The sequence below is a fragment of the Anthonomus grandis genome, chromosome 5, assembly GCF_022605725.1.
Source record: "Anthonomus grandis grandis chromosome 5, icAntGran1.3, whole genome shotgun sequence".
Lineage (NCBI taxonomy): Eukaryota > Metazoa > Arthropoda > Insecta > Coleoptera > Curculionidae > Anthonomus > Anthonomus grandis.
In genome coordinates, this window is record NC_065550.1 from 992,722 (window position 1) to 1,019,778 (window position 27,057).

The following is a 27,057-nucleotide window of genomic DNA, read 5'->3' on the forward strand; positions in this document are numbered from 1 at the left end:
GTGGATGAATTTTAGCATTATTCAAATCCAAAACATTTGTGTCCTTCATCATCTGATGAGGACCCAACATCGGAAATGTAGTAGTCTTCGGGTGGTAATAGCGTAAAATAGTCCACTCCTCTATTTCTATGGCTATTGATACTGCTTAGAAACTGAAATAAATAAATAATGCAGTAAAACACCACGTAATTTTTTTTTATATTTTTAAAAGACAGTTGCCTCTAATGGGCAATGTATCTTATCAGATACAAACAAAAATAACCGCAAATATAGACAAAAAAACTTTAGATATTTCGCAACAAATGTTCAAAGTCACTTTTTGGAAGCCCTAACTTTACATTGCAAAACACGCAATAACAAACATTTACAAAAAAGCTGCATAGTTTTACAAAAAAACTTACCTCGTCAATATCTGTTTTGCCCGCCATCGCTCAAAACACTAACATGGTAAACGTTGCGCTTCGATCTACCCCACTACCGAATTGCCTTGCTACATGCTTTTGTATCTTTCAGTATACACTGCCCGTTTTCGCGATATTATTACGATATCTTGCTGAAAGCATGTCAATACTAATGTATCCTGGTAGATACATTAGCCGATTAAGGGTTAAAAATACTATAACTATCCTTAAACCGATTTGGTTGATATTTGGTGCAGTTATTTGAAGTTACGACGCTTATTTAGCCTTAACTAGATTGAAATTATTAGGTCCAGTGGCGTGTCAGTGGGCACCACATGCTTATTGTTGAGAAAAAAACAAGGCCAATAATTGTTTTGCAGCTTTTTATTTATTTTTGTATTTAAGCAACTAAAAATACAACTTTTTCGTATTTTATATTATCTTATAAACAATTTCGACCTTAAAGTAAATGAGCAAAATGCCCACCTTTTGATAAAATACATGACTGCAAACGATTTGTCATTGAGCGTCTGACACGCTCAAAAATACCTGGAGTATCCCTTATGATATTGCAATTGACAATTATCCGATTCCTCAAGTCATTCACATTCACTAGAACAGGAGTTTTATAAACAAAAGCCTTCAGATGGCCCCATAAATAGTAATCCAGGGGATTCATATCAGGACTGCGAGCCGGCCAATTTTGAGGTTCTGCACATCCAATCCAGCAATTAGGGTAGATGACGTCGAGATGCTGACGAGCAAGAACACTGAAATGAGCTGGAGCCCCGTCGTGCATAAACCACATGTTGACTCTTACTTGTGGGGGTACTTCTTCTAATAAAGTGGGTAAATGGTGTTGCAAGAAATCCGTGTAGGATTCACCTGTTAATCTTGCCGGTAAAAAAAATGGGCCAATTAAGTAGTCACCAATAATTCCTATCCAAACGTTTAGCGAAAATTGTTGCTGAAAATGAGTTTCTCTAATAACGTGGTGATTTTCGTCGGCCCAAAAATGATCATTGTGGAAGTTCATAATAGCATCTCTTGAAAAATTTGCCTCGTCCGTAAACAAAATATTTGGTAGGAAATTATTATTGCGTGCCATCGTATGAATCAACCACCTGCAAAACATTAATCTTGGATGAAAATCCCGAGGCAGTAGAGCTTGTACACGCTGTATGTGATATGGATGCAGGAGGTTTCTGTTTAGAACTTTCCAAACGATTTTTGAACTGACTTCAAGCTGCAGTGCAATCTTCCTGATACTATTGGAAGGATCTTCTTCTATCGCATCAAGTATAGCTTCTTCCAGTTCAGGCGTTGTTATAGTTTCTGGTCTTCCACCACCCATATTTTTATTAAAACTCCCAGTTTCACATAATCTTGCATGTAGTTTTCTAAATGTTTTTGAACATGGAATTACGCTGTTAGGATATCTGTCCTGGTAAATTCTTCGTGCTTCTTCCGCATTTCCATTTGCTAATCTATAAATAAAGTGCATGTCGGTCATTTCATGGTTAGTAAAATTATTCATGATGGAATAATGAATCACTGCTAATTGACAGCTGCATTTTACTTATAGCAATTCTATCACTGTCAGCTGGTCTCCAAAGCAGGTAGGTACAAAGGAGGTACTTGAATGGACTTGCCAATTATTTGTCATAAGAAGCAATGTATTTATTATTTTGTTGTATTTCAAAAATCTAATAATAAAAATCGTAGAAGTTGAATGTTTATTATCATAGTAAACAAGACACAAGTGACCAAAAAGTCGTGCATTGGAGGGTGGACATTTTGCTCATGTACTTTAAGGTCGAAATTGGTTATCGAATTAATTGGTTTTTATTTCATGTTGTCATCCATGGATAATCTTTAGAATGAGTTAAAGATACTTTAAATTTTTTTTCTCGAAAACAAAGCCAGATATGAAGATAATAAGATAAGATACGAAAAAGTTGTATTTTTAGTTGCTTAAATACAAAAATAAATAAAAAGCTGCAAAACAATTAATTATTGGCCTTGTTTTTTTGCCCACTGACACGCCACTGGACCTAATAATTTCAATCTAGTTAAGGCTAAATAAGTGTCTTATAACTTCAAATAACTGCACCAAATTTCAACCAAATCGGTTTGAGGATAGTTATAGTATTTTTAAAATACCGTTATTTTTTTGAACCTTCATCGCCCTGTATCTCAGAAACAAAGCAACTCCCGACATACGTTCATAGGAACTTTTTTTCATAAAACGACCTAACGATTCACCCTGTATAGTTTCGTACCGTAGTTAGGAAACACCCTGTATATATACAAATTATATATATATATTTTGTTTTTAATAAAGTTTTATTTAATCTGTGCATGAAGTTCAAAATCCCTAAAAATACATTTATCCCCTAAAAACCACCCCAACTTTTTTTTTCAAATGGCACCACCATTATTTCTTTTATTGTTGATATGCTTGTAAAATGAATAATTCAATTTCATCAGAAAATCATGTGTTAACATCAACGTAAGAAATTTAAAAATTTTAAAATTAAAATGTTTCTGTTGCAAAAATTAAAATAGCAAGTTTCTTTTTAAATTCAATTTATTTCTTAACATCATATTAATCTGTTTTACAAAATTTAAATCTATTATTTCATTAAATGCTCAAATTGAGCTCCATCAGCTTCCACGCAAGCTTCATATCGCCGAAAGATTTCTATTGTGCAAGCTGCAGTAATCATGGGATAAGTAATTGTTCGACAGGCAAGATTATTGGATAGTCGTTATAATAAACCATATCCTTTGAATAAACCCAGACAAAAATTCCATTTGGATTATACGATGATTGTTTGATAAACATGCCCCTCTCGTCAGTGTCAATGGCAAAACCAAACCATACTCACCATGGATTACAGATAACATTCGTCTTCTGATAAAACTTCGCAATAAAGCACTTAATAGATTCCGAGCCACTAAAAACCCCAACCACTGGGTTTATTATAAAGAACTTTTACTCCACTCTAAAGAACGTAACTTTACAACTTCGGCCATAAGAGCTGAAAAAAAAGCTTATCTGAATACCGTCTTTAAGCAAGGTACCACTAAGCAGAAATGGCAAGAGCTTAAAAAAATCAACATAATAAAAAATAGATTCAACCACATTCCAGAACATCTGTCTAACGTTCATGAACTAAATAGTTATTTTTCGTCGATGAATACCAATAATCAAAACATACATAATGAGACATTATTATCCTATCTAAATAACAAGCTCAATATTACAAATTCATTTTCTTTTATTTCTGTGGCAGATAGCGATATATTAAAAGTAGTTTATAACCTAAAATAAAATGCAATTGGCCTAGATAAATTAAATTTAAATCTTATTTTATACTGTTGTCCATTTTTAATTCCTCATATTAGACATCAAACACTTTTTCTTGATATCAGATACATTTCCTGATTCATGGAAGCAAGCCAAAGTCAGTCCATTAAGCAAATGTAACAACCCTAAGGAATTTAGCGACCTTCGATTAATCTCTATCCTTCCTTGCATATCCCAGATTTTAGAAAAAGTAATGGATTCAATATTTAAATCATTAGATTTGAAAAATGCATCTGTTCTTATTATGCTAGACTACTCTATTTGACACTTTAAACCCTGAACTGTTGTTGGCAGTACTGCAGTATTTTGGATTGTCTCACATAGCATTAAGGCTAATTAAATCATATTTAACAGATAGGTTTCAAAGAGTTTGCATCGGTGACTCTGTTTCAAGTAGTGTAAAAATAACACCTGGTGTTCCTCAAGGGAGCATTCTGGGCCCTCTCTTATATTCTATTTACACTTGTAACATCTACAAATGTCTTCAATACCATGCCCGTTCCTGGGGTGTCAAGCGCCTGCGTGCATAATATATTTTGGCGCCCCTTATATTTATTTTTAAAATAGTAATTAAAAATAATATTTATGCATATAGGTATTTAAAAATAATGTATTTTTATTAAAGTTTATTACTTATGAGTAAACAGGTTATCAATTAATACTAATACAAAAAGTTATCAAATAGAAACAAATTCTAAGCAAAAATACCTATTAACTAATTTATAATATACATATAAAGCAAGGATATGAGAAACAAATACACATTACAATAAAATACGTCTGGCTTTTAAAGATGCAAACTCGTTTATCATTTCATTGTGATCAATGGCTTCACAAATCTGGTTTTCAATCGAGATAATTGCTAAATCCGATAATCGTTCTTGGGACATAGAAGTTCTTAAATAATTTTTTATAATTTTTAATTTCGAGAAAATTCTTTCTCCCGAAGCCATCGATCTAGGTAAACACAAAAATATTCTGAGGGCTATAAATAAATTTAGAAACAAAGATATTAGATTATTTTTGGTAATATAATTTAAAACGTTTATAGGTGAGTCTGCATCTGTTTTAGATTTAGGGTTTAGAGTTTTGTAAGACACGATTTCATTATGCAAATCGATTCCATCAACGTCTTTATATATTTTTTCTTCTTTTTGAATTTGCAAAGCTATGTCTAAAGCCATGCACGATAATCTTATTACTTCTGAATCTAAATTTTGAAAATTGCATAAAAACCTAAATAAATCATTAAGTTGAGAAATTCCCTCAAAACGTCTCGGTAAAGATTGAATTGTGTTATCCAAAATTTGTTAATAAAAATTTATTTTAAATTGTTGTTTTTGATCGAAAACAGTTTCATCAGTACTTTCATATGAAAACTGATTTTTAATTTTTTTTTGTCGTACTAAGGGAAACACTGGGTCTACATCAATCTTGCGGGCTTCTGCTACAGCTTCACTGATAAAAACATCAAAATCATTATATGACCGTTTTTCAGTAAAATAACTAATAACATTTTTGACTCTGACTTTAATAAGAAATCATGCCAAATTACAAGAGAACAAATAAATTTAAAAGTTTTGATTTTAGCTAATAATGACTGTGCCATGTGTTTCGTATTCATATCTCCTGAATTATCTTCTTTTAAATGTAAACTTACACAAATTTCATATAATTGATATCTTAAAGGGCGAAAAGCATTAATTCTGCGTTCCCATCTTGTTTCACTTACTGATTTTAGCGTCAAATTTGATAAATTCTTTTTTAAAATGTCCCATCTGTAAGGCGAAGGCGAAAAAAAGTTGAACAACTCTTGGATAATGGAAAAAAAACCAACAGTTTCATATGTAATTTTAGCTGCATCATTAACGGTTAAATTTAATGTGTGGGCTGAACAAGGCACAAACATTGCTCTGGCATTAACATTTCGAATTTGAGTTTGAAGACTATATGTCTACCAGACTTATTTGCACCATTATCGTAGCCCTGACCCCTCATATGCTGTAAGTCTATATCAAATTTTGGAAGTATTTGTTTCGTTAAAAATGTGAAAAGTCCTTCGCCTCTTGTATTTGTAAATTGAAAAAATTCTAAAAAATGTTCCCTAATTTCGACTTCTTGTAATAAACAATGAACAAATCGTATAACAAAAGTAAGCTGCTCAACATGGCTATCATCAGGAGTTTCATCTAAAATTATATAGTAATATTTTGCTGTTTTTAGACAGTTTAAAATTTCACGCTGAACATTTTTTGATAGTAAACTAATTAATTCATTTTGAAAAGTATTTCCCAAATAATGAGGCATATTTTGGTTTAGTTGTTTAGATGTTCTAATATGATTTAAATGTTCCAATATAACTGAATCCAATTTTGCTAACATTTCAATTAATTTCAAAAAATTTCCATTATTAGGGTCGTAAAGTTTTTGACTGTCCCCTCTAAACGCTAAATTTTGACCAGCTAAATACTGTACAATAGAAATCATTCTTTTAATAATCGCACACCGTCGTTCTTTTTCCATTTCAAAATACTTTTGCTATACTTGATCAATAGTACATTTTTTAACCAAACGAGTTTTTAGTTCATACCATTTTTGTGCGCATTTCAGATGTTCCATACTATTTTGGTGACGAGAGAGATTAACAGATAAGTGTCTCTAATTAGAATAACCAAACATTCATTAATGAGACTGCAAACTAAATATTTTTCAAAAAATACAGAAAACAGCATTTACTTTTTTTGAATAAACTAACCAATCTCTATTTACTTTCTCGCTGTTTGCCAATGTTCTCATATATTGCGTGGTTAAAAATTTTCTGCCAGTTTCATCGACGGGGAAGTTTTCTGTAATCTGAATAGCGCCATTTGAGACAATTATTTCAGTTAAACGGTGACCTAAAAGATTTGGCCACGTAGCGGGATCGGAAAAATCAACATCCCAGTTTCACATAATCTTGCATGTAGTTTTCTAAATGTTTTTGAACATGGAATTACGCTGTTAGGATATCTGTCCTGGTAAATTCTTCGTGCTTCTTCCGCATTTCCATTTGCTAATCTATAAATAAAGTGCATGTCGGTCATTTCATGGTTAGTAAAATTATTCATGATGGAATAATGAATCACTGCTAATTGACAGCTGCATTTTACTTATAGCAATTCTATCACTGTCAGCTGGTCTCCAAAGCAGGTAGGTACAAAGGAGGTACTTGAATGGACTTGCCAATTATTTGTCATAAGAAGCAATGTATTTATTATTTTGTTGTATTTCAAAAATCTAATAATAAAAATCGTAGAAGTTGAATGTTTATTATCATAGTAAACAAGACACAAGTGACCAAAAAGTCGTGCATTGGAGGGTGGACATTTTGCTCATGTACTTTAAGGTCGAAATTGGTTATCGAATTAATTGGTTTTTATTTCATGTTGTCATCCATGGATAATCTTTAGAATGAGTTAAAGATACTTTAAATTTTTTTTCTCGAAAACAAAGCCAGATATGAAGATAATAAGATAAGATACGAAAAAGTTGTATTTTTAGTTGCTTAAATACAAAAATAAATAAAAAGCTGCAAAACAATTAATTATTGGCCTTGTTTTTTTGCCCACTGACACGCCACTGGACCTAATAATTTCAATCTAGTTAAGGCTAAATAAGTGTCTTATAACTTCAAATAACTGCACCAAATTTCAACCAAATCGGTTTGAGGATAGTTATAGTATTTTTAAAATACCGTTATTTTTTTGAACCTTCATCGCCCTGTATCTCAGAAACAAAGCAACTCCCGACATACGTTCATAGGAACTTTTTTTCATAAAACGACCTAACGATTCACCCTGTATAGTTTCGTACCGTAGTTAGGAAACACCCTGTATATATACAAATTATATATATATATTTTGTTTTTAATAAAGTTTTATTTAATCTGTGCATGAAGTTCAAAATCCCTAAAAATACATTTATCCCCTAAAAACCACCCCAACTTTTTTTTTCAAATGGCACCACCATTATTTCTTTTATTGTTGATATGCTTGTAAAATGAATAATTCAATTTCATCAGAAAATCATGTGTTAACATCAACGTAAGAAATTTAAAAATTTTAAAATTAAAATGTTTCTGTTGCAAAAATTAAAATAGCAAGTTTCTTTTTAAATTCAATTTATTTCTTAACATCATATTAATCTGTTTTACAAAATTTAAATCTATTATTTCATTAAATGCTCAAATTGAGCTCCATCAGCTTCCACGCAAGCTTCATATCGCCGAAAGATTTCTATTGTGCAAGCTGCAGTAATCATGGGATAAGTAATTGTTCGACAGGCAAGATTATTGGATAGTCGTTATAATAAACCATATCCTTTGAATAAACCCAGACAAAAATTCCATTTGGATTATACGATGATTGTTTGATAAACATGCCCCTCTCGTCAGTGTCAATGGCAAAACCAAACCATACTCACCATGGATTACAGATAACATTCGTCTTCTGATAAAACTTCGCAATAAAGCACTTAATAGATTCCGAGCCACTAAAAACCCCAACCACTGGGTTTATTATAAAGAACTTTTACTCCACTCTAAAGAACGTAACTTTACAACTTCGGCCATAAGAGCTGAAAAAAAAGCTTATCTGAATACCGTCTTTAAGCAAGGTACCACTAAGCAGAAATGGCAAGAGCTTAAAAAAATCAACATAATAAAAAATAGATTCAACCACATTCCAGAACATCTGTCTAACGTTCATGAACTAAATAGTTATTTTTCGTCGATGAATACCAATAATCAAAACATACATAATGAGACATTATTATCCTATCTAAATAACAAGCTCAATATTACAAATTCATTTTCTTTTATTTCTGTGGCAGATAGCGATATATTAAAAGTAGTTTATAACCTAAAATAAAATGCAATTGGCCTAGATAAATTAAATTTAAATCTTATTTTATACTGTTGTCCATTTTTAATTCCTCATATTAGACATCAAACACTTTTTCTTGATATCAGATACATTTCCTGATTCATGGAAGCAAGCCAAAGTCAGTCCATTAAGCAAATGTAACAACCCTAAGGAATTTAGCGACCTTCGATTAATCTCTATCCTTCCTTGCATATCCCAGATTTTAGAAAAAGTAATGGATTCAATATTTAAATCATTAGATTTGAAAAATGCATCTGTTCTTATTATGCTAGACTACTCTATTTGACACTTTAAACCCTGAACTGTTGTTGGCAGTACTGCAGTATTTTGGATTGTCTCACATAGCATTAAGGCTAATTAAATCATATTTAACAGATAGGTTTCAAAGAGTTTGCATCGGTGACTCTGTTTCAAGTAGTGTAAAAATAACACCTGGTGTTCCTCAAGGGAGCATTCTGGGCCCTCTCTTATATTCTATTTACACTTGTAACATCTACAAATGTCTTCAATACCATGCCCGTTCCTGGGGTGTCAAGCGCCTGCGTGCATAATATATTTTGGCGCCCCTTATATTTATTTTTAAAATAGTAATTAAAAATAATATTTATGCATATAGGTATTTAAAAATAATGTATTTTTATTAAAGTTTATTACTTATGAGTAAACAGGTTATCAATTAATACTAATACAAAAAGTTATCAAATAGAAACAAATTCTAAGCAAAAATACCTATTAACTAATTTATAATATACATATAAAGCAAGGATATGAGAAACAAATACACATTACAATAAAATACGTCTGGCTTTTAAAGATGCAAACTCGTTTATCATTTCATTGTGATCAATGGCTTCACAAATCTGGTTTTCAATCGAGATAATTGCTAAATCCGATAATCGTTCTTGGGACATAGAAGTTCTTAAATAATTTTTTATAATTTTTAATTTCGAGAAAATTCTTTCTCCCGAAGCCATCGATCTAGGTAAACACAAAAATATTCTGAGGGCTATAAATAAATTTAGAAACAAAGATATTAGATTATTTTTGGTAATATAATTTAAAACGTTTATAGGTGAGTCTGCATCTGTTTTAGATTTAGGGTTTAGAGTTTTGTAAGACACGATTTCATTATGCAAATCGATTCCATCAACGTCTTTATATATTTTTTCTTCTTTTTGAATTTGCAAAGCTATGTCTAAAGCCATGCACGATAATCTTATTACTTCTGAATCTAAATTTTGAAAATTGCATAAAAACCTAAATAAATCATTAAGTTGAGAAATTCCCTCAAAACGTCTCGGTAAAGATTGAATTGTGTTATCCAAAATTTGTTAATAAAAATTTATTTTAAATTGTTGTTTTTGATCGAAAACAGTTTCATCAGTACTTTCATATGAAAACTGATTTTTAATTTTTTTTTGTCGTACTAAGGGAAACACTGGGTCTACATCAATCTTGCGGGCTTCTGCTACAGCTTCACTGATAAAAACATCAAAATCATTATATGACCGTTTTTCAGTAAAATAACTAATAACATTTTTGACTCTGACTTTAATAAGAAATCATGCCAAATTACAAGAGAACAAATAAATTTAAAAGTTTTGATTTTAGCTAATAATGACTGTGCCATGTGTTTCGTATTCATATCTCCTGAATTATCTTCTTTTAAATGTAAACTTACACAAATTTCATATAATTGATATCTTAAAGGGCGAAAAGCATTAATTCTGCGTTCCCATCTTGTTTCACTTACTGATTTTAGCGTCAAATTTGATAAATTCTTTTTTAAAATGTCCCATCTGTAAGGCGAAGGCGAAAAAAAGTTGAACAACTCTTGGATAATGGAAAAAAAACCAACAGTTTCATATGTAATTTTAGCTGCATCATTAACGGTTAAATTTAATGTGTGGGCTGAACAAGGCACAAACATTGCTCTGGCATTAACATTTCGAATTTGAGTTTGAAGACTATATGTCTACCAGACTTATTTGCACCATTATCGTAGCCCTGACCCCTCATATGCTGTAAGTCTATATCAAATTTTGGAAGTATTTGTTTCGTTAAAAATGTGAAAAGTCCTTCGCCTCTTGTATTTGTAAATTGAAAAAATTCTAAAAAATGTTCCCTAATTTCGACTTCTTGTAATAAACAATGAACAAATCGTATAACAAAAGTAAGCTGCTCAACATGGCTATCATCAGGAGTTTCATCTAAAATTATATAGTAATATTTTGCTGTTTTTAGACAGTTTAAAATTTCACGCTGAACATTTTTTGATAGTAAACTAATTAATTCATTTTGAAAAGTATTTCCCAAATAATGAGGCATATTTTGGTTTAGTTGTTTAGATGTTCTAATATGATTTAAATGTTCCAATATAACTGAATCCAATTTTGCTAACATTTCAATTAATTTCAAAAAATTTCCATTATTAGGGTCGTAAAGTTTTTGACTGTCCCCTCTAAACGCTAAATTTTGACCAGCTAAATACTGTACAATAGAAATCATTCTTTTAATAATCGCACACCGTCGTTCTTTTTCCATTTCAAAATACTTTTGCTATACTTGATCAATAGTACATTTTTTAACCAAACGAGTTTTTAGTTCATACCATTTTTGTGCGCATTTCAGATGTTCCATACTATTTTGGTGACGAGAGAGATTAACAGATAAGTGTCTCTAATTAGAATAACCAAACATTCATTAATGAGACTGCAAACTAAATATTTTTCAAAAAATACAGAAAACAGCATTTACTTTTTTTGAATAAACTAACCAATCTCTATTTACTTTCTCGCTGTTTGCCAATGTTCTCATATATTGCGTGGTTAAAAATTTTCTGCCAGTTTCATCGACGGGGAAGTTTTCTGTAATCTGAATAGCGCCATTTGAGACAATTATTTCAGTTAAACGGTGACCTAAAAGATTTGGCCACGTAGCGGGATCGGAAAAATCAACATCTACTGCTATGACCGCTTCAGTAACATTCCCTTTATTAGAGTTTGTTTCTAAAAAATCTTTTTGTTCAGTAGACGTTGATGGCTGCTGATCATCAATGTGTAATTGTTCAGGTAGAGCCGGGGGGGGGGGGCTCAGCATTCGATGGTAATGAATTCGGATTCGAACACTTTACTCCTAAAAACTTTGTTATAGATCTTAGATAGAGTTTTTTATTCTCTGATTCTCTCTCCAATTTACGTTTTTTGTTCTGAGCGCAAGATAATTTTTTTTTTGTGCCGTCACTCATTTTCTAATTCAAAAAAGAAAAAAAAAGGTCAAGTGCGAGAGATCTCAGAGGCCTGGATTTTAAATAATGTTAATTATACATTAATTATTCATAAATTATTGAGTCAAATTTATAACTACATATACATATGTATGTATATATCAATTATTAGCAAGAAATATACGACGTTGTCAAATATAAATGCCTCCTATCCTTGCTTCTATTTCTATATCGAAATACAAACCCAGGATTTTCGAGGAAAAGCCGAACCGTTCCGATCGACCGTAGGACAAAATCTGAGTAGGACTAATTCCGCCTTCTCAAGGTGCCGCTATCGATTTAAAACCGAGGCGGTTGCTTTTGATAATATTCATTTTTTCCCGTTCTTGCAACTTGCAATAATCAATGTCCCCTTAAACTTATAAACATTGATATTGTTTTTCTTTTGAGTTCCATTGTATAGATAATAGTAGTATTCTACATAATATAAGTCTCCTGCTTTTACGAAAATTATAATAAAAAATGGACTTTGTTTATGACAGACGTGTCGATGCGAGATCAAATGTGCGCCCCTAACTTTTGTTGCCTGCGAGCAGTGCATTCACTGCATACCTGCCAGCAACGGACCTGTTCAATAACTTCAATACTGTGATCACCATATGTATTTTTTTTTTTTTTTTAATGGTAAACACAAGCACAAGAGGAAAGTCCTATGTCACTCTTGGAGTGGTGCTTGCGCGAAGATATTTGTGGGCTGATGATATTCAATTAATTTACAGCTTCACTGTTCCTGGTACTGAGGAAGCTAATTTAAAAATAAATAGTGATCTTTAGTATTTATACGAAAAATCGACAAATATGCAGCTTAAACCTAATCCAGACAAATCCGTAGCAATTGTCTTTGCCAATGACATTCACCGAACGAATATAGTTAATGAATACACTTAAAAATAGGAAATAAAAAGATAACAATTAAAGATAGTGCAAAATACTTATTACGATTTAAAGAACACATCACTACAAAACTTAAAATAGCTTATTTAAACCTAAAAATGCTTTATCCACACAGACATTATTTAATTCAAACAACAAAAAAAACATTATGCCAATCCTTAATCTTATCTCACTTTAACTTTTGTGACTCAATTTATGGCCCATGCCTTGATAATGAAGGTTGATGTTTAGTTATACATGCCATTCCATCGTAAAAATGTTAAACTTGTTGTCAGACTTAATGGAACACCTTACTTTTTTTGAGCAAACTTAATCTTCAACAATTTTCCCAACCCATGTAAGTACATAATTATATTTGTACAATGAAAAAACAATGTAGGTACTTATTAATATTGAAAAAATAGTATAGTGAAAAATGTAACATTAAACAACGACACTTACCTCTAGAGTACTACGGCTTCCTATGGAAACGTTATTTTCAATAGAAAAACTTAAGGGATTATAACAAAACCATTCAGTCTCTGGGGAATTGGCTCCGGCCCCACTTTTTTCAGCGACAAGTTTCTTTTTATGCTCACGGTGGAACTGAGTTTTTAAAGATGTTATTTTTTCTTGAAATCTCCTCACTCTCAACATTAAAATGCTTAGATATTTTATTTATCTCATCAAACTTTATATTTCTATCCCTATACTCTTTTTTTTTTGCAAATCCCACAATGCAGGGGCTGCGTGAAACAGCTCTATAGGTTCTAAAACCTTATTTTTGGTCCACATTTTACCTATAAATAAATATTAATTTATAAAATAGAAATCAAAATACAAATAAAGTAGATATATACAAAATAAACAAAATATACTAATAGCTACTTATCTACAGCAAATTTTTAACACTATCTATGCTTAACTATATCCTATATCTGTATCTGATGTATACAGGGTGTTTCAGAGTTGTGGTACCAAAACCTTAGGGGAGATTCCGCTCAGCAAAATAAGAAAAAAAGTTTATATGAACATGGGTCCGGAAATGTTTCGTTTCCGAGATACAGGGTGTCAACTTTTTTCCAAAAATTAAGTTTTTTATTAATAACTTAGAAATGCGTTAGTCGATTTCATTGAATTTTTTACAGTTTATTTAAACCATTATCAGACATCTACTGAAGCAATTAAATTCGATCCGAAATTTCCAGGGGCGTACCAATAGAGCAAGTATTTTGTCTTTTTGTAGAAAAAAATATCACCCTGCAACTTTTTTGCGGTTTTTATTTACTTATTTTAAAAAACCCACTAAAATACAACTTTTTGGTCTCTTGACTTTTTTTAGTGTCTCGCTTCGTTTTTGAGAAAAAATTACAATACGGCACCACGGCACGTCTCTGAACTCCATAAGGAAAAATAAAAATGCTTAGGAATTATCCAAAAATGTATCGCAGTGTGTTTATTTTTGAAAACTAAAAAAAAACATCAAATAAAATTTTCTCTAAAATAATACATTATTTCTCAATTTTCTTAGTAGGTACGAGAATACATTTTTGTTAAACTAATCACTGATAACAAAATTACAATAAATGTTCAAACTGACAACCTCCTGCTTCGATGCAAGCATTGCACCGTCTCACCATACTTTGTCATACTCGTTCGAAAATACCTGCAGTGTTCTGAATAGTCCGACAAAAATCGAAAATTCTTTGCTGTAATTGTTCCACTGTTTCCACGGGGGTAGCATAAACAAGGTTTTTTAGGTAACCCTAAAGGAAAAAATCTAAAGATGTAAGATCTGGTGAGCGAGGAGGCCATGCAATGGGTCCTCCTCTACCTATCCATCGTCCAGGGTAAGCTTCATCCAAATAGTTTCTTACTTCTCGGTAAAAATGAGCCGGTGCACCGTCATGCTGAAATATCATTTGCTGCCTGCTATTTAATGGAACTTCTTCTAGGAGTCCTGGAAGAGTATTGCGTAAAAAATCTAAGTAAACATCTCCATTTAAGCGCGGTGGTAATACAAATGGGCCAATCAATTGATCAGCTACAATTCCTGTCCAGATATTTAGATGAAAACTCTGCTGGTGGCCTGTAACGTGCGTTGCATGAGGATTTTCTTCATGCCAAACATGATAATTATGGCTATTAAAATATCCATTTCTGGTAAACAACGCTTCATCGGAAAATAAAATGTTCCTATTAAACTGTGGATTGTTTATAAGGCTACGAAGATACCACTGGCAGAAAAAAACACGGAGTGGATAGTCGGCTGGAATCAATGCATGGACTTTTTGCAAATGGTAGGGATGCAGCAGCTGCTCATGCAATATTCTCCAGACTGAACTGTGTCCAATTCCCATAGCATTAGCTATTTCACGAGTGCTAACGAATGGTGCATTTTCCACTCTTTCCAAAATTTCCTCCTCGGCAGCCACAGTTCGGGCAGTTCTTCTGGGAGCAACATCAAGCCGTGTTACACTCAATGTACCAGTTTCTCATATTCGCCTTTCGATATTTGGAAATATTTTTCTGCTGGGATGTCGCCTATTGGGAAATTTTCGACGATAAATTCGTTCGGCTTCTCGAGAATTGCAACGGGCCTCACCATACAGAAGAAGCATATCTGTTAGGTTAGCAAAAGTGTATTCCATTTTTTTTTCACCACCAACTACCAAGATAGGTATTTTAGAACTAACACTGTTAAATTTAAACTTTAACAAATGCAGAGAGTTGTAAACAAAAACACTTACTTTGATACAAAAATAATCTTTAGAATGGATAGGAATGTAATTTCGGTATTTTCGATGTTAGTTACGATTATTTACGATTTCGATGTTATCTACGTGGTAATGTTTTTTTTTAGTTTTCAAAAATAAATAAACTGCGATACATTTTTGGATAATTCCTAAGCATTTTTATTTTTCCTTATGGAGTTCAGAGACGTGCCGTGGTGCCGTATTGTAATTTTTTCTCAAAAACGAAGCGGGACACTAAAAAAAGTCAAGAGACCAAAAAGTTGTATTTTAGTGGGTTTTTTAAAATAAGTAAATAAAAACCGCAAAAAAGTTGCAGGGTGATATTTTTTTCTACAAAAAGACAAAATACTTGCTCTATTGGTACGCCCCTGGAAATTTCGGATCAAATTTAATTGCTTCAGTAGATGTCTGATAATGGTTTAAATAAACTGTAAAAAATTCAATGAAATCGACTAACGCATTTCTAAGTTATTAATAAAAAACTTAATTTTTGGAAAAAAGTTGACACCCTGTATCTCGGAAACGAAACATTTCCGGACCCATGTTCATATAAACTTTTTTTCTTATTTTGCTGAGCGGAATCTCGCCTAAGGTTTTGGCACCACAACTCTGAAACACCCTATATATCTTAATACCGAAAAAAAATCAACACAATTATATCAGTTTTGCCACATACGGTCCACACTGGCCGATGTTACCCATTTTAGGCGGGAAACACGCAACAACAACAACCAACGTTCTTTGATGTTTATGCCGTCGTCGCTTTGTCCGATGTTGCAAAGTTGCCGCCATAATAACAACATCGGTCGACAACATCGAGAATCGCTTTGTTGCCGACGATTATCGTCCGGTCTGGACTAAGCTTTAGTCTAGATTGACGTTTTAAATTGTGACAAAGATCAAAACAAATGAGATTTTCTTCCCTTTTTTTACCTTAACCTCAATTTATTTTTGTTTTCATAAGCAAAAATTAAAAATGTTTTGATGTAATGTAATATGCAAAGCCCATAAAACATGGAAAAACCATCTGATTTAGAAGAAAAATATCAAAAACTTGCTGCTGAATATTCCAAGGTAAACGTACAAATAGAAAAAACGCCCAAAAGCTCCTCCATATCTACATTACCTAAAAAATGTTAAAATAACATTTGTTTATAAACATTCCAAACCTATGTTTTTGTTTTTAAAGGTGCGATCTCAAGCGAATGTCCTTAAAAAAGCCGTTTTAGATGAACAAGCCAAAAATTCTGAATTGAAAGATCTAGTCAGGAACCATGAACAAACAATAAGGAAACATGACCAAGAGATGGAAAGCCTTACTTTTCGCAATGAGCAGGTACCTTAATCAGCAATTTCTTTAAAATGACTTATTATTACTTTATGATTACTTGCACCTTTGAGTGGCAGTGTAGATGTTATAAAAGTATAAAAGGAACATTAAATTGGAAATATCTTCCTTGAAAACATGTTGACAACAAAGAGTTAAACACTTATTTGAGATAAGAACAATTAAATTTTAGGATTCCTAGGACAGTTTATTTTGCTTTAGTGGAGTCGGTAATAATTGGCTGAAATAATTTGATAGTTTGGTCAAATTATGGTTTAACTTTATTACAAAATCATAAACATTATGCTTTTCAAACAAACTATGAAAATTTCTGGTCAGGGCAACTTTGAACTGCAAAACCTAAAACACATTGAATAGCTACTGTATGGTTCCAAAGGTTCACAAGGATCTGGCATTTAGGATTAATATAAAGAAGATTTTACAGTGAAAAAATTTTTTGACAAAATAAATAAAATATTTATTAGTATATATATTATACAGTATATCTTTGCACAAGTCTAATGGCTAGAAATATCTATAACAAAGTAGAAATTTCAATTATTACATATTAATATCTAAACAAAATATAACAATAGAAAGCCTAAATAAAACAAACTTCATACAGAATCAGCAAATAAATGCAGGCAAGTATTCATCAAAAAAATAAAAAGCACCATTTACCAAATATAATTAAATTTTCTTTAAAAAAATCTTGCCTTCAAGATTTCTTATATCAGTTCTTTAATTAGACTCCTAATAACATTAAAGAACTGGACACAATAGTATTTAGAGCTTTGTCTGGAGAAAGTTTACAATAATCTTCTTGCTATAAGCAACTGGTTTGTGCAGTTATTGATTGTTTTTGCATTAGTTTTACTCATTATTTAGTGAATAGTGTTGAAGAAGACTTTGAAATGTAGATTCATTCTTTGTTCTTCAACTATGTGAAAAGTTTTATGTATAAGAATCTTTGCATAAGTACCTATAAAATACAGCTCATGCAACAATTAAAGCCAAATGATCATTGCATTTTATTTTATTTTTAGTATTTATTTATCACAAAAGTACAAAGGTTACATAGTCAAAACACTCCAAATAGTACTATAAAATTCTTCAAAGTGTTAAGTTTCTAAAATGAACATATATTAGAATTTTTTACATGGTTTTTGAAAGTCATTAAGTTGTACCGTAAATGTATAATTTATGATAAGTTTTATCAAATTATGGCAAAAGCCTTGTTCATAGTTGGTTTGATGCTGCTTGTGATAAAGTAATTGCTGTAGATGTTTGGTTCTTTAAAACACTCTAAGTACTCTACTTAGCTGGTAATTGCATTCCATTTGTTCATGTAACAGTTTCTAAAGAAAAATAACAAGGGATTTTTCTCTTCGGACCTTGAGATTTTTGAGCTCAGCCAATTGAATTCTAGTTTCATAAGTAGTGCCTCTCAAACTCAAAACATTCTTCACATTAAATGAAATTAAAATTAACTCTAAATAAAAGTAGATCAGATTTAAAACACATAAAAAATATAAAGGTTATAAAATACAAGTATATATATAACTATTAAAATATAAAAACTTACTATTATTACTATTTTTAACTTAAACTTTATACCAGATAATACAACATTACCTTGAAATAAGTTGACAACTAAAGTATTCCTTCACATAATTATATGCTGTGCTAACTAGAAGTTCCTTACCTTTGCATTGGAATTTTTTAAAGTCTTTGAAATTAAAGGGTAAGTGGTGATATATTTGTTTTGCGTCATAAAAAAATAATCCCTTTAATTGATTATTAAAGTCGAAATTATACCCATTTGTAGTTACGTCATCCAGGTGGGAAAAAACGTATGCCGTAGATATTTTTGCCAATCAATATTAGGTTAGAAACTTTACCATCGTCTTCAGAAATTAATAGTCTGCTATGTATTTTTATACGTTCAGAAATTAACAAATGATTTATTTTAGCAGCATATTATTATATTTTTATATTTGTGTATATACTTTCATTCCCAAAAAATTTAAAAAAATCTTGTAGTACTTATTGTATTATTAACAAACTTTTAACAAATTGTTTAACAACAATTAACAAATATTATTATAATTAATCATAAATAATGGGACATAAACAACAAGTCCGAAACGGAATTGCACTTCAGATTGAGAATGTGATAGAGCGAGCCGCAGATGCAACACAATTGAGTACAACAACGATCGCAAATATAAAGAAGAATGGGATAAAATCAGATCAGGATTACGCTGCTCATATATTTTCCAAGCAAAAGACCGCAATTTAAATACTGACAATTTAATTTACTTGTTTGTGAAAAAAAAATGCTGCTTGAAGGAATATGTTAACACATTAAAATGAAAATACCATTCCAAAAAATAAAACATACAAACTCAAAAAAAAACACGCCGTATTGCATTACCAAGTTAATGAAATTGCAACGATATGATTGAATACTTAAACGACGATCATAAAATAAAATTTGCTAGAACAAAAAAAGCTTAATCAATCTCGTCAGTATTGTCAGAGTCAGAACTGAAATCAGAGATATTGCCTTCGTCATCGTCGTCTTCGTCAGTCGTAATCACAAGTGGCAGAATGTCATAGGCATCACACACTTGTATTGCCTCCCAAGCCTTTTCAATTACCTTTTCTGTATGAAAAAAACATATTTTTGCCAATGATCTATAGAAATTTTGTTTATTACCCTTTCCCATGTAGACAGAACTTCTGAAGGTGACCCCTTAAAATTGGAAATATATTGATCATATTTTCGTTTACATTTCGACCATACCATTTCAATTGCATTAAACTGGCAATGATATGGTGGCAGTCGCAAAATTTTGTATCCTAAAGGTTTAACGTATTCATCAAGGAAGTACTTTTCACTAGAGCAGTTTCTGCGTGCAATACTCCATATTTTATCTTTCATGACTTTTTCTGAAAAGCCAATATTCTTTTTTTTGCTTCAACCATTCGGTCAGTCTCTGATTTGTCCAAGATTTTCTCGGAATTTCTTCTAATAAACCAGAATGGTAACTTGTATTGCCATGATTATAAATGACTTTGGGGGAAGATTTGGAACCAGCTGAGTTTTAAACCAGTTTTCGAAGTTTTTCCTGTTCATATTGTCATGATAATCTCCCGTCTTTAATCCACTCTTGAATATTAAATTTGCACCCTTGATGAAGCCATCTTTGGTTCCGGCGTGGACCACGATATAACAATGACCTTAAAAATAAAAGATAATTCAATTCTCTTCTTTTAGAAATCATTCTTCCAGAACATAAATTTAATATAATTAATAAGTAATGTTCCATGCACATACGAGTAGTGTATGGAGTTAAATTCCCTCATATTGTCTTAGAGAGAAATTATATGAAACTATGAAACAGATGAAATTATAAAGTTAGAGGGCCCTTACAAGGGCAATAGTTTTTAATCAAAAAAAAATCTAAAAAGATAACCAGATAATTTTTACCTTCACTGTTTTTCCTTGAATCCGTGTGCTTGGTGTCATCTTGCCAGCTACTACGAAATGATCCCTTGCTAAAAATCCACGTCTCGTCAATGAAACCTGGAGTAAAACCTTCCAGACCTACATTTCTATTTTTGATATACTCCCTTAAAAAATTGATTCTTTTATGAACAATATTTGGCAAGTCCATCAAATATTTTCTGTTATTTGATTTTTTCCACTTGAAGCCTATACTATTGATCCATCTTCTTAAGGAGTCAATGGAAAACTCAAAATATTCAATTTCTTCCCTGAACTTTTCTCTTATTGTTGCCAATATTACATATTCTTTTCTGGCGTACATAGAATAAATTGTCCCGAATTCTATGTTTCAAATATGTTGTAATTTTGGTTTTTTCTGTCTTTTGCTTGGAAGATATACGGGCTGCGTAATCCTGATCTGATTTTATCCCATTCTTTATATTTGCGATCGTTGTTGTGCTCAATTTTGTTGCATTTGCGGCTCGCTGTATCACATTCTCAATTTGAAGTGCAATTCCGTTTCGGACTTGTTCCTTTTCCAGTTGAAAAAAAGCAAATATATTTAAAATCATCAGCTGCGATTGTTCATTATACCTATTATATCTTTTTTTAGGCATTATCTAACACTTTTCGAAGTAACTTTCAAGAACAAGTTGACAAACCAATATTTTTGATTGACAGTAACGGATATTTCACATAACCTAGTATATAAAAGATGAATAATCATCAGACACCAATTTTTTTCAAAAGTTTGTTGTCGCCGCTGTTTGGAATATGCTAAACAAAGATAAACAAAAATGACGTCATTACAAATGGGTATAATTTCGACTTTAGTGGGTATTGGTAGAGATGAATAGTTTGTGAATGTTGAGTAAGATGTTCTCCTTGCAAAATTAAATGCCTATACTTTCTCAAAAGCAAACCCTCTGTCAAGAATAAATAAACAAGGGTGATGTTATAATTTTATTTCTTAAAGAGATAGGCTTGCATGAATCCCTCAATCCAACATTATACAGAAGTTTTAGTTTATACAATAAGAAATTTCAGAACTTATTTTAAACCTGTTCTACACAACTAACACAACATGTATACAATTGACACCATATCACAGACCAATACTTTAAAACGCTTCCGACAAGACAATTGTACAGTGACTTAATAGCTCAAGAATTACAGATAACAGGTATGATGTAAGAAACTTTTTAAAATAATTGCGTAAATATGTTTGTTAAATCTTAAATCACTAATTAAAATAACTCCCAAGTCATTAAAATTATCAACCTTTTCTAAAACATGATTTTCAATTAAATAGTCACATAAAATAAGTTTAGAATAGCACATTATAGCTGTTTTTGCACCAGTTGACTAAAGGGTTAAAGTGTGATTAAATTGCTATAGAATAGAAGTTAGTCGTCTTTGTTTTTTACGCTAATATATAGTTTGAGATCGTCCGCGTATAATAGACATTCACTCTTACAAAAATTACGAACGCCACTGTTAGGAAAAATTAAGAATAACACAGGTGGGATGATAAATACCACCAATTAACACAAGACTGAATATTACTAACTCTTCCATACTGCTTGCGGTTGCTAAGATCCGACTGAATTCACTTGATATAGGTACCCGAATCACCAGCTTTGGTGAGCTTTTGGGTGAGAAGCTGATGCCAAACTCGGTCGAAGGCATTTGTTAAGTCGATATAAACTATAGCGATTTGATATCCCTGCTCCACAGCATTAACCAAGTAGTCCTGAAGAAAGTCCTAAAAAAAAGAGATATTAAAAATTGCAAAATATTGCAATTATTAATTGCGATATTTTACCAACTGAAAAAGAATGTGAATTTTGTGTAACACAAATACAGCTAAACTCAAAATCTGTAATAATTATATGTATCTATAGACCTCCAAAGGGTAATTTAGATGTTTTTTTCTTTCTAGTCTCAGCAATGTTCTGGGTGATCTGTACTCTCCAAAGAAATTTATGGTTGTTTGTGGTGACTTTAATGTCGATTTCAGTACTAATCATGATTAATTTAGTTTTTAGCATAACAGACTGTTTATATCTTGTGGGTTGGGTTGGGTTGGGACAACATGAAATGACAAGGGTAGAGAGTACCAGTGCATCTCAGGTGGACAATGTGTTTTTCAACTTTCCCTTGGATGATATTGCATGCAAGGTTTATATATTAGGCATATCAGATCTAATATAAAATAGAAAAAAATACTATAGAGCTTACATATCTTAATATAGAAAGTCAATAAATGATAGTAACTTATTAAATTCTAGAAATAAATCTAAAACAGCTCGGATAATTTTTAATAGTCAGTAATCGTACAAAGACAAATAAAAATCTAACATTATATATTAATGATCACATAATTGAAGATCCCAATAATTTAGCAGATATTTTTAGCAAAAAGTTTAATATCCTGAATCATAGCGACCGATTCTGAAAATCTTCAACTAAAACAAAATCTGAACATCAAACCTCAACTATTGCTTTTGGGTAATAATATTATAAGAATAGTACGAATTTTACTTTCAAACGTTCCACGAAAAAAAAGTACGACGTTAACTGCCAATGGCGTAATAGGCTACCATTTAAGGACATGGTTTCTGAATTTATAATAATAATAATAAGCCTTTATTTCCAACAGGCAACTTGCCCAATAACAGGAAACAGTTGCAATACAATGAAAAATATAGTTTAAAGAAAAAAAAAACACAAAACAAACCTAAAAGAATAAAAAGAAAAGAAAAAAAGTAAAGTCACAATCTCAAAAGTTATCCAAAAAATGAGAACAAATAACTATTAGTATGATATAAAAATCCAATTATAAAAGTTTAACAAGATAATCACAGATTCAACAAAATTAAATTAACTAAAATATACCTACTAACTATAACTTCCTGGGTCTTAATCCCAAGAATAATGATCCACCAATATATCAACAATCACATGAACCGGAGAGAAATTTATATCATACATGTGACAGATCCGATTAAATATAGCGCATATTGTATATAGCGGCGATTGCAACAGGATGTTAGTATGAGGCCTTGGCAGAAAGAATGTTAGCATTAAGCCTAGGCACCATGAAACGTACACCAGAAAGAAGTACAGGACCATCAATTAATCCATTCAGTAACCCATACAGGAATTTTACAGAGAAGATCATTGTTCTGAGATGTAATGGATGTAGATTGAAGCGTTCCAATAGTTGCCAATGATCAAACCCTCTAACTGGATATATGCCATCCTGCCTGAAGGCCAAAAACTTAGCAAATCTATGCTGAACAGATTCAAGGAGACCAACATGATTATGATAGAGCGAATTCCATATAATGCAGCCAAACTCCAGTTTTGATCTCACAAAGCAACAGAAAAGCAGTGTTAATGTAGATTCCAAAGTAAAACTCGGAGAACTTCTAATTATGAACCCAAGCCTTGGTGGAACGAATGTAAATTCAGAGTCAAAGGTGATACCAAGATCAGTAATTTGTTCTAATCTACTCAAAATAGTATAATTAATAAAGTAACCAAACTTTAAGGGTTTTTTTAATCTAGAGTAACTGACCACACTACATTGAGCCGCATTTAAGCGTAACCTGTTAACAGCGCACCATACCTCCAATGTATTTAGGCAGTTCTGAAGAAAAACACAATCCTCCAAACCATAAAAATACTGAACAAGCAACTAATTGAAATTTTTGATTACTTTGCGCCTTTAAAAACTATAAAGCTTAGAACACGACCTAAACCATATATAACTGAGACAATCAAAGAAATTATAAAACTGAAGAAAAAAGCATATAATAGATACAAGCGCTCACTTGCTTCGTCTGATAAAAATTACTACCTAGATCTTAAGCATTACTTATCAACTGCAATAAAAAATGAAAAAAAGGCTTATCTGACTTTTCAATTGAATAAGGTTAAAAATAATTCTAAAAAGATTTGGTGAAAGCATAATAGTTGGAATGTTCATTCTAGGGCTTCATTTTAAATCCCTGGTAGCCTGAAATATGTCACAAGAATTAACTATTACTGTGCCAGCATAGGCGATAGGGCCATCCCAGTGGACCCGGAGCTGATCAAATATTATTCGTCCGACACTATATTACCTTCATCGCATAACACCTTCAAATTATCGATCGTTACAGAGTATGATGTTTATAAATCATTTTCGCAGATTAAATCAAAATGTATGGATATTGATGGGATAAGTTACGATATGCTTCTGTTTAGCATTGATTTTTTGGCTCCTGTGATAACGACTATTTACAATAACTGTTTACAGAATGGCAAATATTCTATCATGTGGAAAACAGCATTAGTAAAGCCACGGCCCAAGACTACACATGTCGGTAGCCTGGATGAATTACGACCAATTAGCCTCTTGACGATCCTTGAGAAAATGCTTGAACGACTGGTTTCCGACATGACGAACAATTTTGTTCACTCTCAACACATATTGCCGGATGTTTAGTCTGGATTTGGAGCTTGTCATAGCACAGCAACGGCATTAGCAGGGTTACTAGTTGAATATCTATAAATATGGATGAATCAAGGGTCTTCTGTCTGGTACTTTTTGATTATAATATCTATATGATTATTCAGGCTGATTGCTAAGCTGCACTTTTTTGGATTTTCTGATCAAGCTTGTCGCTGGTTCTCATATATCTAAAGCATAGAAGGCAGGTTGTGGACCTTGATGGGACTAGGTCTGATATTCAATATCTTCAACATGGAGTGCCTCAGGAGTCCCTTCTTGGTCCCGTACTTTTTGCCCTTTTTACTGCTGACCTACCATCTCAGATTCATCAATGCTCATCACATCTATATGCTTATGATACTCTGCTTCTATGTTCATTTTATTCTGAAGATTCTTGCGAGGTAGTTGCTGGTGTCAATGTTGCTCTGGACAATGTTTCCGGCTGGTCTTCTGGGCATGGTTTGTTGCATAATGCCAAAAAAAGTGTACACCTGATTATTGGGTCCGAGGCCGTTAGGACTAAGTTCAATTTTACAACTTTTCATATAAAAGGAGTAATTATCCCGTCTGTTGAATATGCTAGAAATCTGCGATAAATTTTCAGCAGCATGTTTTGAAGAAGCTGTGCTCTGTTTACTTAAAATTGAAGAGCCTTTATTCTTTTAAATATGTTCTTCCTGACCATGTTCAATACCTCTTGGTGAAATCCTTAATCCTGCCACAGCTTAGACTACTGTAACTCGGTTTACTACAGCTACCTCACAGAAGAGTATAAAACTAAAATACAATTGGCTCAAAATATGTGTATGCGTTTTGTTTATGGAGGTCGTAAGTTTGACCACATTAATCCATTATATGTCAATAATTAACATTTAAAATACAATGTTCGTGTTGACATCCACTTTGCTATGTTTGTATATCGAATTGTAAAACACAACTCTCCATCTTATCTTACAGAATATTTGACTGCACGGGGCACTTTACATAACCTTAACCTTAAAAATGTGGTTCATTTTGATATTCCCTTTCATCACACAACAAAATTTGAAAACTGTTTTGCCTACCGTGCGATGGAATTTCTCAATTCAAATTATTTTCTGGTGGCTGGCTCTGCTCATTATTCTTTAATTATTAATGCTGACTTACAGATGATCTCTGATTGGGCTGACAAAAACTCACTTTTTATTAATTCTGGTAAAACACAGGCAATCCTGTTGTCAAGAAATGAAAGTATCTTGAATAATGGAGTACCAATGGTGTTGAATTGGAATGGGTAGATCAAGTAAAAAACCTGGGCCTTTGTACGGATAATCGAATGTCATTTAATGTGCATGTAAATAAGATTTGTCAACAGTCATATTATAAATTAAAGTCATTATATGAATTTAAGGATATTTTGCCTGCTAGTATAAAAAAAATCCTTACTTAGAGAGTTTAGTGCTTAGTATTGCTGGATACTTAAATATTGTATGTGGTCCTTTTTTAACTGAAAAAAATAAATATAAAATCCAGAAAACTCAAAATTCCTGTGTAAGATTTACTAGAAATTTGCCTCGGAGGGTTCATGTGAGTGAGCATGTAAAGCAGCTCTATAGTCTTAATATGGCCCAAAGAAGATTTTTGGGTATAAGCTGCACTGTACATAAATTACTTAATTTTCATGAATCAGAATCAATCTGTCAGAATTCCTTATTCAAAGGGGAGATACACATAATGTATATATTCGCTATAAAAGCACCCTGGCAATCCCCCAGCATAAGACTGAATTTCTGAAAAGTTCTTTCATATATACTTCTGCCTGTATTTACAGGGTGAGTTTTTCAAAGCGCGGAGTAGTATTATGCATTGATGATATTATTTATCGATGACGTGCTCCTGGACTATTATTTGGTTAAGCATTCTTCACATTTTAAAAATATTTTGGACTATACAGAGTGCTCCGAAAAAGCAGGGCACTACAAAAGTTAATTTTTTTAAATGGAACACCCTGTATTGCAAAACATTTTTGAATTCTTTGCGTAATTACCAATCTTTTTTGATAATGGTTTAATATGCCAAAAACTAATAGTTTAGGAGATAAATCAAATTTTGTTAAAAATTTAGA

General features: G+C 32.0%; 1 protein-coding gene across 3 annotated transcripts in view; it reads left to right on the forward strand.

Annotated features, from left to right (window-relative positions):
* LOC126736038 (protein phosphatase 1 regulatory subunit 21) overlaps positions 1-27,057 on the forward strand; it is a 129,669-nt gene that overhangs the window by 70,517 nt on the left and 32,095 nt on the right. Inside the window, exons 1-2 of one of the 3 annotated variants that reach the window (XM_050440237.1) lie at positions 16,520-16,685; positions 16,801-16,947. The exons of 1 other annotated variant lie outside the window; for it this stretch is intronic. In XM_050440237.1, the coding sequence (XP_050296194.1) occupies positions 16,626-16,685; positions 16,801-16,947 (207 nt within the window). In that variant the 5' untranslated portion in view covers positions 16,520-16,625. Of the gene's footprint in view, positions 1-16,519; positions 16,686-16,800; positions 16,948-27,057 lie in introns of those variants that run through there. One more of the 3 variants, XM_050440236.1, reaches the window with a different exon arrangement.